Consider the following 13,067-nt stretch of genomic DNA (forward strand, 5'->3'; position numbering starts at 1 on the left):
TATGGAACAGACTACTTTCATCTCTACTTTGTCTCTGATGAGGAATTAGAAATGCAAACTTACCGGGACCCCTGGGTAGCCTGGTGTACCTGGAAGTCCTGGGAAGCCTTGCTCACCCTGGAAGATACACAAAGTTTGTCCTTTTTCCTAGTTGTTCAGAACAGCTCTTCCGATGTCTTCCCTGTTTCTCTCTTCCAACCTTGCAGTGATAAATCTAAGCAAAGTAACCCAAATTCCTTGTGGCTACTGGGTCATGAGGCTGAAGGCCAGAAAATGGTTATCTTAATTGAAAACAGGATTAGAACCTACTGTTTCTCAAATTGTGCATAAATGGCAAAGTCTAATTGTGCCAAGAACTTTTTAATTGCTGCTTCCTTAAAGCTTTAGTAATTAGTTCATTCATGGCCACCATTCTAGGGGAAAAGGAGAGCACAGTTGGAGAACAAAAGGAGGTGAGTGAACCTTGAAAAGGCCAGTCATCCCTTTCCAGACACTAATTTTGCACAACCTCCAGTGAAAATAACCAGCTCCCTGCCCCCTCCCTGTGGGAGGACAAGGGAGAACTTCCTTTAAAAACATTAGAAAGCAAAGAATAGGGAGAAAGAAACTGTGACAGTTTCGGGTTCAAAATCACATTGTTGGTTCCAATCTTTCCAGGAAAGCCTATTTCTAACTCACTGCGACTTGATTTGTTTTTCCAGCAGGGCACTGAGCAATCATCTTCAGTGTGCACAGTGCTTACCTTAGAACCATTGCATCCTGGTACACCAACAAGTCCATAAGGCCCAGCATTGCCCGGGGTGCCCTGGAAAGAGAGTGAATCTCAAGGACGAGGCACAGTCACAAGGCCCTGATGGAGGCAGAAACAGCCAAGAACAGGGAAACGGACCAATCTGATAGCAGCCAAAGTTCAGCTGGCTGCATAAATAGTTAAGGAGTCAATTTAAATTATGGGTTTAGATATAATTTTAATAACACAGTGAACAAAACAAGCCAACTAAGAGGAAGACTTATGAAGCAAGAGGTGTGTAATTTGCATAAAACAAAAGGCTTTTCTATGTGACATAAAGTATCTTAACCTGCTGCTTTTAACCAGGGAGAAGGAAAGGGAAAAGCAAGGGAGGGAGTGTGCACAGAGGTCACCTTATGAGTCTATGTATTAAAAAGTCATTCTATTGCATTCTGTACTACCCTACCCTACCCTACCCTATCCTACCCAGCCCATCCTACCCAACTCTATCTTAACATCTACCTCATCCTTCCCTGTCCTGTCCTACCCTACTCCCTATCCTATCCTAACTATTTTACCCTATCCTGTTCTATTTCAGGAAATAGGATCTAACTCAGCTGTCATGCAAATCCAAACTCGAGTATAATATGTGATTTTTGCAATGCCATTGTGTTCACATGATACATACATAGATATTCCCTTGTGCTATTGCTCCCCCTCCCCCAAAGAAACCTTTTATTTAATGAGTCTAAATTTCATAGGTACAACTTTAGGAATATAGTGATTCTTCCCAGCATACCCACCCTCCCACCCCCACTCGCAGATTTATTGTTTTAACACTTTTATTAAGATGAATTTACATTTAAGTTTTTCCCATAACTTACTGGAAGTCCAGGAGGACCTGAAAATCCTGGTAATCCAGTTACTCCCTGGAGATACATAAAAAAGGAGGGGGTGGCGAGAAAAACACTTTAAAATCTCACATTCATGGAATTTTAAGAAGAGGTTATTACAGTTGTTTCTGGCTTTGAGGGATATAGTTTTAAGGCATACTTTGCATGAGTAAAGTGCTCCCCCTTTTGTGAGCAGCTTAACAAAGATTTTTGCAATATTATTACCACCCAAACACAGCACCTCCACCGCCCCAGAAGATTCCCCCATACCCTTTCCGAGTCAATTGGCACCTGCTTCCAACATGGTAACCATTATTTTGACTTCTGCCATTGCATGTTAATTTAACCTGTTCTTCATCTATGGAATCACACACAACGTAATCCTTTCTGATATTTGTTGATTGTTTTAGAAGAAGAAGAATATTCATCAAACAATCCCGATGGACTGGTTGGATTACTAACCCTCACACCTTTGGGACCAGTGAGTCCTGGAAGTCCTGGAGAGCCCTAGACCCAAGTGAGAAAAGAAAAGATAAATGCCATGAAATGTATTTGACCTAAGACATACATTCAACTTTCCAGTCTTAGTCATACACTGCTGTGGTTATTTCATTGTCAATAAGGTTTAATTGTTGGCTTGTTTCTCGGGAGCTAAAATATTTCTCAGAAAAGGCAAACCAAACATTCACTCAAACCCTTACTGAGAGTTTGTTATAAGTGCAGTCTTACCTCTCCCTCCTGCCCCACCACCAACCTCCCAGGTCTACGGATTCCAATCTGCATGTCAACATAATGCAGGTGGTTCTTCTGCACATTAAAATCTACAAAGCACTGCTGTAAAAGCCCCACATTAGCCAGACAGCTGCTGAGGTCTGATAAGGACAGATAACACAATGACAGTGGCAGACAAGAATGGCAACCAACGTTTCTGCCCATAAGAAACACTTTATGAAATAAAATGTATCCGATGTGCATAAGCAAATAAATAGAAAGTAGGATTGCCTGAACCAGAGATAAACTTGCTTTCAACACATAATGGATGTGGCTTTGAGACCCTATTTCTTAGAGGATAACCTTAAATGGATTGTTTTAACTCGGCCATGTGATATAAAAGTTCCTTTGTCCAACAGCTGTTTTTATCATTCCAGAGAGTTTCAGTGTGGTTTGGTATTTTCATTATTTGAGAAAAAGATTGTTAGTCTTCTGAGATTGGACAGTCAAGGCCAACCAAAGTCAGCCTATTCTGTCTGAAGTGAAATTCCTGGGAGCATGGTCATGTTCAAGGCCATTCCCTTCTCTGCAGGAGGCTATCTGTGCTATGCAGAAGGCAGAAGAATGGCTTGCGGATTTTGCTTCCCAATGTAAATTTTCTCATGCAGAAACTGACTTTAGATAGGAAGCTTATAAATCTGAAACACCTTTTTCCTCAGATTTTCATATCCTCTAATTGTTTGCCCTTGGTCAAATTATCTTTGTGGCTGTGTCTATAAACTCTACATTAAAATACGAGCCCGGGACAACACAGCACAGAGATATTGTGGATTAATTGTATGGAGTGCTTGTGTATCATATAATCCGTATTAAGCATTGTGTGCTTACAACTATTCTTTTCATGTATTGCTGTATCCTAAAGAAAGGCTGGTGGGGACCAAGCAGAGTGGGGTGCAGAGAATGAAATAAAATGGAAGGAGTTGGCATTAGGCTGGTTTAAATCCAGAGCTGAACTCTGGCCTCAGAATCAGCCCTAAAGGCACTCGGATCTGGCTGAAAAGCCCATGAGAGTATTTCAGGCATGGAAAGCCAAGACACTCTGGCAAAAAGACCTCTGTGAGTGAGATCCCAGTGGAAAGAACAGGTCTTCAAAGAGGGAGGTGCCTTTCTCTGAAGGGAGGAGAGAACCTCCACTTTGACTATGACCGTGTCTAAACAAGATAAGAGTCGGAGAACTCAAGGGGCTTCCATAGCCTTGGAAACTCATAACTGGTGCATAGGGAGATTACTGATGCCATAAACAGGAGTGTCAATTGGTAAAGTCAACAACAGGAGTCACTGTGCACTTACTCCTCATGTAGGATCTCGGTCCTTAACGTGCTGTACACTGAGGCTTAATGCTATAACGAGTACTCAAACAGTATATTTCACTTTGTGTTTCTATGGGGGTGCAAACGACTGAAATCTTTACTTAATGTACACTAAACTGATCTTCTGTAAAAAAAAAAAAAAAAAAAAAGAAAGAAATTTTCAATTCCCAACTTGACTCTCACTGGGATTAAACATGACAATAGGTCTGATCTGATTTCATCATCATTTTAAAAAAATCATCTATTATTTTTCACTTTATGTTTCTGTGTGGGAGCAAACTGTTGAAATACTTACTTAAGGTATACTAAGCTGATCTTCTGTACATTAAGATAATCGAAAATGAATCTTGATGTGAATGGAAGGGGAGAGGGAGTGGGAAAGGGGAGGGTTGTTGGTGGGAGGGACGGTATGGGGGGGGAAGCCATTGTAACCCATGAGTCGTACTTTGGAAATTTATATTCATTAAATAAAAGATAAAAAAAAAAATTCAAAAAAAAAAAAAATCCAGAGCTGAGTGACAACCTCATTCTCCCAGAGAAGTGGAGGAACATCAGCCCCAGAGGAATTCAATGAAATGTTCAGATCCTGGCTAGAATTCAAATGACTTTTTCAGAATTAGGATAGGGAGAAGAAATGGAGGAAGAGGACACAACAGGAATATGATGGAAATGGAAATGGTAAAATTACTGGAAAACAGCAAGCATTTGCATTTTTGCTATAAACTGTAGGTGTGGATTTATTTTATTGGTTGCAAGAGTCTGATTCTGGTATCATACATGCGACCTAATAAGAAATACGTATTTGGTGCCTGCCTTGGAGGTTGGCACAAAACTCCTAAAACTCTTCTAATTTCCTGAGTGACTGGAGTGCAAGGGTCCCCTTTTGCTGTAATATTGTCTTTGACTCCAGTTGCTGACATAGAGCTCAAATCCCCTGCAATTTCTCCAGAAAAATGGAGAATTGTTGGGTATGAGAAGAACCGCATTCCCCCACCAACACACAATACAAAACCAGGTTAAACACTGATTTTGCTATCAATTAGCTGTGTGTCCCAGGACAAATGATGTGTTCTGAGTGTCAGTTTCCTCATCTGTAAAATGAATACCAATGGGAACTGTGTTGTAAGACAACTTAGTCATGATTTAAGGGATCAATGTGAAGACTAAATGAGATACACTGTGGAATAAATGGCCCAGTGCCTGGCACAGAGTAAATATAGAGTACTTTGACTTTGGTTATCATTTAAATATTCTAGATATTCCTGTAACATATATTCCAATGCACTCCAGGGTTTTAAAAAGACAGTACTTAGATGGCTTATAATTATCTTTCAGTTTGCTAGTTAGTTTATAGCTTGCTGCAGGGCGGCAGTCAGGGGAGCAAACGTGCATGCCTGGGTGAAGTGTAGGGGACATCCTCAGCAGGAAAGAGCAATCAGCAAATCTAGTGGTTATGCAGTTCTCTAGTAAATTCTCCAGGGTATTTATTTCAACAAAGCCCTTTAGGATAAAAATGGATGATGAGCTAACAGGGCAGCAGGCTCTGTAAAAACCTTGGAAGCCCAGACGTTTATGAGACCAGACAAGAAAGAGGAACTAATGAAGAAAGGGAGCACTGAGGAGATAGGGAGGGAGAGGCAGGGAAAGGAGCATCCCAGGAATACAGACAGACAAAGCCATTATTTTAAAACAACACAAAGGCTATGTTTTTGAACCCACACAGTTCAAAACTTAGCAGAGGGAGTTCAGCTCAGAGATATCTGTTGTCATTGGCTGTGTGAAGGTCACTGGTGATCAATCTTCATTAAGAAGACAGGAGTGGAGAGAAGCAGAAGGCAAATTATCCCTGGCCAAGGAGAAAGCAGGAGGTGAACTCTAGGGAGGCTGTACAGCTGTTCTTTTAAGAAACTTGCCCAAGAAAGGAGAGGTTGGCAATCCTTTGGTTGCAGGATCTAAAAGACTTAGAGAAAGTTTTATAGTATGGGGAATTATTTGCACATTTAAGGACTGAAAAAGAAATGGCAACATCAAAAGGAAAGTGGGGATGTGTGGCCAGGGAGGAGAGACACCTGAAACAAGGTCCACTAAGAATCCTAATGATCCAAGTACAGGTGGATGGGCAGGTCTTAAATGGAAGGTGAGACGAGCTCTCCTCTCGTGTTGGAGAAAGGAAGGCAGCAGCAGGTGTCGATACTGTAGATGGCAGTGGGGAAGGGGTCTGAGTACTGAGCTTAAAGATAGTGATGATTGCTTGCAAGTCTTGGAATAGCATGCTGTTCTGAGGGCCTGGCGATGGTCAGAGAGCAGGAATTTGCCATGCACACACCAGTTGGTCAAGATGTGCAGTTCTCTGTAGGTCCTCGGCAGCCCATGGGGTGAGCAGAAAGAAGTTACGTGGGCTGGGGATTTCCCAAGCTTACAGGATGACATACCTTGAGTCCCTGGGGTCCGGGCAAGCCTTCAGGACCTGGGAATCCTTTCTGGCCAGGAGAACCAGGGGGTCCAGGAAAACCTTTCTCCCCCTGTTGAAACCAAAGCAAACAAAGAAACACACAGAACAGCCACCACCCAACAATAAACACATCTATAACCATTGTATTCTCTTCTCTATGACTTTGCAAAGACGTTTTTCCTTGTTTCTTTCTTGGATTAGAAATAATAAGTGGTGCTCAGTAGTGTGTGCATAGGCACCTGGAAAATGATCAGTTGTCAGAATTTATCTTTCGGCTGCAAAGTGCTGGCCCTTGGTCTTGCAGAAACTCTACTCTTTCCCCTATGGTGGAGCTTTGCAGGACAGAGGTTAAAAGAGAAGGAATCCAGAACTAGGGGGAAGAGCCAGTTAGAACAACCCAGATTAGTGGAGTGTGTTTGCTGAGGGACAGAGAGAGATGAGAATGTGTTTTGGGAGTGTGCATAATTGCTACACAGCTTCCAAGGAGCCACGCGATGCAGGGTATGAGTTCTAAGCCTTTCCTGATTACACAGGAATTAGTAATGTAATCTGCCCTTCATGTAGGAGATGCAGGAGAGATATCACGGGTGAATGAAATAGTTTTTAGATGATGATATTATGAGGAAGTCCCTGGTACAGTGTGTCAAAGTACTCTTGGCCCAATGGTTGATACAGTCCTGCCAACAAATAGTCCTCCCGAGGATGTGTATCCTGGGATTACTCTTTATCAACAAAGGCCACTGGCTGATTCTGTCAGTTTAGTGACACAACTGGCAAATGAAAAAGAAAAAAAAAAAAGAGATCAAGTCGGCTCTTTTCCTCTGGGTGTGTGTGCACACACAATAACAAGAGGAATAAAGGAAGCTAGACCTCCTCACTACTCAGATACTTTCGTTTGCACCGGAATGGCATCCTGGGAATACGTGGGACTCAATAAATGCTTCCTGGTGCCAGATGAACTGCAGAGCAGGGCTTTCTAATGTGAATCTGAAGGCATTCCACTCACAGCTTCAGGAAAAAGCCTAAATCAGTGTGAACTATTAAATAACTCAAAATTAATGTAATAATTATAATTGACAGAAAGAGCATACAAAAATTGTTTTAAAGAGCTTCAATATGTTCTCTTAAAAATACTTTCACATAGTCACCCTTCGATATTGTTAAACACTTAATTAGTGTCTCTGAGGAAAGGGCTTTGTAAACAAAGGAAAAACTTTAGTTCTGGCCCTGTCTTAATTATCACAAATTGCAAGTTAATGGAGCGAATTAATGAGATTTCACGGCGTGCCTTTTGTTCTTCAACCCTGCAGCAGAGCGACTTGCCTCGGCTCCGTCTCCGCCTCCAACAGGGTGCCGCTTCGGAATGCCGCCACCAGGGGGCGCTCCGGCACCAATGCTGCCGGACAATGCTGAGGCCTTTGGCTGTTTGTTTTATGTCAAAGTGGCTGGACCAAGCTGGTTTCATTTCCTCTCTGGTGTTTAGCAATATTGTAAATAGTACACACTCGGCGGCTTCTCATCAACTTTCTATTTCACTAAACTGCCACTTACTCTTTCCAGATCGAGAGAGTTGTTACTTAGCTGCCAGTGTTTATACGAGCTATCAGAAACTTCCTAGAGGACTTTTTTTTTTTTAAAAAAAAAAAATAGGTTAATGTTTATACACAATGACTTTAAAACTGCGGGTGGGGAATGGCACAACAAACTGCTGCTCTTTCTGCTACTGACGCAAGGCCAGTGCAAACTACGGCCTGGGCCCTGCAGTGAGAAGCAGTGAGCGTGGGCTCTGCTCTTACCTTGTCCCCTTTGGCTCCCTGGCAGAAGCACTGGCCCTGGGAAGAGGGGGAGAGAAAAGGCTTTGTTGAGAAGCAGCTCAGTAAGTCGCGAATCACCGGGCTGTACCAACACACGTGTCTGTCTTCGACCCCTGGGTGCTGGGCTCTGCTGGGAGGTTGAGGGGAGACCTCCAGAGAAAGGGGGCAGAAGCTGCCAGACCTCCCATTCCAGGAGCCTGACCCTGTGTGCTGGGGGAGCCTCAGTCATGCATTGTTGGAAAACACAAAGTCAGCTTGCCTTTTTTTCCCAAATAACATGCATAGACCCATATGAAACGCTGCTCCTGGGGGTGAGAGGTGGTTTCAGATAGTCAAGTTCTTAGCTTCAATGTGATGTTGCTATGTGGATACGTGCACAGATGCATGATCCGTATCTACACATGTGCTTTACGTGTGCAGCTTACTTGGATATGTTTTTGTGATTTCTTCTAGAGCTGATTCTAAGGTTTTCTTTTCCTGAAATAATGTTCAGGACCGAGAAAAGATGACCAACACCCATTATGTGTCTTAAAGGAGAACAAATTCACTAATACTAATATCAAGATACTTAATTTTAATAATTATTAATCTAATAATAATAAATTTCTTATTAAAGTTAATCTGTGAGCTTCACTTTGACACATGCGCACCCTGGTGCATCTGGGCACATCCTTGCTTTAATGAATGTCAATTTAAAAATCTTTGTCAACAAAGGAATAAAGAAAGACAGCTTTAAGTAGTACATTTTCAATGTTTTGACACACATGATATTTTCTATGATTACATATTAATCCTTGTCTTGACTTTTTTTCCTTCAGGTAGGTTAATATTAACTAAAAATTAGTTTGTTTCCTCAGAAAAATATATTAATGGCAAGCAGAAGCAGGGTAAGTCCATGAGATATGCTGGCTGGCTAGTAGTGAAAATAACAAGAAATTGCCATGGGTGTAATGTTTGTGCAACCAAGAAAACAAACCCATTTGAACAAAACTTTAACTGTGTTTCCTCAGCCTCAGGCTGCAGGCTTTGGTGCCGTTCAAGTTGAAGTGTGCAGGACAATTTTGAGCCCTCACCACATTTAGGTAGCAGGAACCTGAGTAGAACGAGAAGTAACTGCCAGAGGAGAGTCTGTCCTCTCCCAAAGCATTCAGATATCCAGAAGAGACTGAAACCTTCCAAGCTGTTGGGGTCATTAAGTCACAGCTTGATGTATTTTAACCTTGTCTTTCTGGACGTTTAAACATTTACGTTCATTTCGATCACGTACTTAAGTACCTCCACTAAAGCAGCAGTTCTCGAAGCATAGGTGTGCAGGGCTGCAACATCAGTGACCTCTGGAAACTTGTTAGCAGTGCAGATGTTCAAACCTGTGCCATCCGCTCAAGCAGAGACTCAGAGGGGGTTCTTAGGAACCTGTGCTAACAAGATCCCCAGCGGGGTTTGTTGTCTGCTCTAATTTCTAGTCTTTGTAGGATTGAGCTCATTTTCTTTTAAGAAATGAAATATTTTTTAAAGATTTATTTATTTATTTGAGAGGCAGAGTTACAGGCAGAGGGAGACACACACACACACACACACACACACACACACAGAGAGAGAGAGAGAGAGAGAGATCTTCCATCTACCGGTTCACTTTCCAAATGGCTGCAATGGCTAGAGCAGGCTTGATCTGAAGCCAGGAGACAGGAGCTTCTTCCGGTCTCCCATGAAAGTGCAGGAGTCCAAGCACCTAAGACAGCTTCCACTGCGTTCCCCTGGGTGCATTGGCAGTGAGCTGGATCGGAAGTGGAGCAGCTGGGACTCGATCCGGCACCCAGGCAGAGGCTTAATCTGTGCCACAGTGCCAGCCTCAAGTTCATTTTCTAAATATTTCTGAACACAACATCCTTGCGACACTGATTTGCACATGGATTCTGTTTTCCTTCATGATGCCCTTTCTTGTGTCATTCCAAGAAATTAGCTGGATATGTGTGCCTTCTTCTTGGGTATGCTTTTGTTACTGATCTCAAATGAAGGTCACTGGAAGAGAGGGCTCCTGGGGGCTTTTGTTCTGGAAGTGTCAGCCCACATGGACCACTGGTCCCCGCTGCGGAGGGACCAGCATGCTGCCCCCACACAACATCTGGAGGAGGCAGCAGGACCCAGGAGTGAGGGACCAGGTCTTAGACTTGCGGGCATCGGCTGCTGGGTGAGATGCTGAGGGGTCTTGTGCTCAAGTCTATGTGGAGGCAGCTCTAGCTCTCCTCACTCCCAGAAGCCACACCCCAGAGGGAATGTGCACATCTGTGGCCAGGGAAGGAAGCAGATTGGGAAGTCTCTAACCGCTCTAACCCCTGTCCATGGGGCCCATGGGACAGGCTTTACCTACCAGACGCTACTGAAAAAATGTCAATCTTAGCTTGAGCAAATAAGTGCTCCTGATCTGCTCCAGACTGGGTCAGGTTTACTTTTCTTCCTTCCTCCTTTCCTCCCTTCCTCCCTCCCTCCCTATCTATCTTTCTATGCACACACATATATATTTAAATTTGAGGTAGATAGGTAGATCTCCCATCTACTGCTTTACTCTGCAGATGCTCATGATGGCTGACACTGGGTAGAAGCCAGATGCCAGGAACTCAATCCAGGTCTCCCACATGGGAGGCAGGAACCCAACTACATTAGCAGGAAGCTGGAGTCAGGAGCCAGAGGTGGGTAACAAACCCAGGTATTCTGACATGGCTACAGGTGTCTTAACCAGCGTCTTGACTACCAGGCTGAACACCCACCCCATTTGAGGAGTATATTTAATGCATGTGCTAACTGATGACTGTCCCATGAGAAAAGGATTACTCAGTGTCTTTCACATCGGTGTCCTTGGCATATAATATGTCCCGAACAAATCTTTGTAGATTGAGCAGGCAGGACAATAACAGTACGAACAGCTGATGGTTTATTTATATCCATTTAGACTTGTATTTGAAGGTATTTGTTGTTGTTGGGCTATCATGCTTATGGTGTTTTCTGTATGTATGAATTATGGACTATGGTTGAAATAGCAAAGAACAAAATTAGAGGCTTTGACTATTATAATGCATGTTGAAACTATCCTAAGACTAATTACTTACTAGTTGCTTTGATTTAAAATGATTTTTTTGGGGGGCTGGGTGTTTTAGCCTGCAAGTTTAGATGCCCACAGCACACATTTGAGTGCTTGGGATTGATACATCCCCCCAGCTCCTGACTCCAGTCTCCTGCTAGTGCAGATCCTAGGAGGTCACATTGATGGCTCAATTAATTGGGTTCCTGCCAACCCTGTGAGAGATCTGAAGTATGTTCCCAGCGCCAGCTCCAGCCTGGCCCAAACTTGGCCATCATAGGCATTTGGGGAGTGCTCTCTCTGTCTCCTTCCCTCTGTTTCCTTCTCCCTGACTCTGCCTCTCAAATGAAAAGTAACAAAAATAATTTAGGGGCTGATGCTGTGGCACAGTAGCATACGCCTCTGTCTGCGGGGCCTGAATCCCATATGGGAGCCAGTTTGAGCCTCAGCTGCTGCTCTTCTGATCCAGCTCTCTGCTATGGCCTGGCAAAGCATTGGAAGATGGCCCAAGTCCTTGGGTCCCTGTACCTTCGTGGGAGACCTGGAAGAAGCTCCTGGCTCCTGGCTTCAGATTGGCCCAGATCCAACAGTTGTGGCCATTTAGGGAGTAAACCAGTCGATGGAAGACCTTTCTTTCTATCTCTCCCGCTCTCTGTCTTAACTCAACCTCTTAAATAAATAAATAAAATCTTCTAAAAATTTAAATTTAAAAATTATTTTGGAAAAATTTTAAACCCCCAGAATAGAAAAACAGCACTCAAAGGTAGACTGCACACATGACACTACATGTATGCAACTATATTCTTATGCAATTACATTATTCCTCAAACTAAGAAATCAGCCTTCATCCAGTAACTTGAGTTTACTGGTTTCTAAATAAGAGCTTCGGCTTTATACAAGACCCTTAATGACCACAGAAAACAAAAAACTGCTTAATTTTCAGCAAATCTTTCATTTTGTACCAGAGATTTTGTCTCCATCCACGTTTTCAACATGGAATCAGTGCATGAGGTCTGATCTCCCCAAGTGGCTCTCACAGTTCCAAGAAGCCTTAGGCTCCATGCAGATGGCCCCAGAGACCAGGGTAGGGGGCAGGAATCTGGACGCAAACTTGAGTGAGTCCCTTCTTCCCTGGTCTGGATTCCCATCACCAGCCACAGTGACTTGGTTCTCCCTTTTTGTTATCAGAACTATACTTCATGATTTTCTTATTATTATCCTTCAATTTATGTCTTCAACTTTAGGGCTAATATGTTTAGTTTCTTTAAGAATTGTGGCTTGTTTTCACATTAAGGTAGAAGTAATTTGATAAAAGGTTTGTTAATTGAAAAAATTAGTTGAGGTGAAGAAACAAAAGCAGATAAACACAAGACATTTCATTTCAAGCAAAATATATGAATGCATATTAATTCTTCAATCGTGTGAGGCAGTCCAGGTCTCTTCTTTGGAAATGAGCCCACATTTGAAGTTGTTAACACTATTTGTGCTAAATTAACCAGCACATTGTGGCCATTGGCAATTTTCAGATTTAGTGTTTTAGTTAATTGCTTAAAAATATGTGGGTATAGCATCCTCATGGATATTAACCTAGTATTTCTCTTTTAAAATGCTATCCTAATCCGGCACCATGGCTCAATAGGTTAATCCTCTGCCTGTGGTGCTGGCACCCCAGGTTCTAGTCCCGGTCGGGATGCCAGATTCTGTCCCGGTTGCTCTTCTTCCAGTCCAGCTCTCTGCTGTGGCCAGGGAGGGCAGTGGAGGATGGCCCAAGTGCTTGGCCCCTGCACCTGCATGGGAGACCAGGAGAAGCACCTGGCTCCTGGCTTCAGATCAGTGCGGTGCGCCGGTCGCAGTGCGCCGGCTGTGGCGGCCATTTGGGGGGTGAATGAATGGAAAAAAGGAAGACCTTTCTCTCTATCTCTCTCTCTCACTGTCCACTCTGCCTGTCCAAAAAAAAAAAAAAAAGCCCCACCTAATTGAATAGCATTTTTCATTAAAAATAATAAGCACAACTAGCAGAA

At 43.1% G+C, this 13,067-nt stretch overlaps 1 protein-coding gene across 1 annotated transcript in view; it reads right to left on the reverse strand.

Moving 5' to 3' along the window:
* COL4A3 (collagen type IV alpha 3 chain) overlaps positions 1-13,067 on the reverse strand; it is a 153,291-nt gene that overhangs the window by 75,764 nt on the left and 64,460 nt on the right. Inside the window, exons 2-7 of the mRNA XM_051849085.2 lie at positions 7,953-7,988; positions 6,137-6,226; positions 2,086-2,130; positions 1,615-1,659; positions 743-805; positions 64-117 (exon numbers count right to left, since the gene is read on the reverse strand). Coding sequence (XP_051705045.2) covers positions 64-117; positions 743-805; positions 1,615-1,659; positions 2,086-2,130; positions 6,137-6,226; positions 7,953-7,988 — 333 coding nt within the window. The remainder of the gene's footprint in view (positions 1-63; positions 118-742; positions 806-1,614; positions 1,660-2,085; positions 2,131-6,136; positions 6,227-7,952; positions 7,989-13,067) is intronic.

Source organism: Oryctolagus cuniculus, chromosome 3 (assembly GCF_964237555.1).
Source record: "Oryctolagus cuniculus chromosome 3, mOryCun1.1, whole genome shotgun sequence".
Taxonomy (NCBI): domain Eukaryota; kingdom Metazoa; phylum Chordata; class Mammalia; order Lagomorpha; family Leporidae; genus Oryctolagus; species Oryctolagus cuniculus.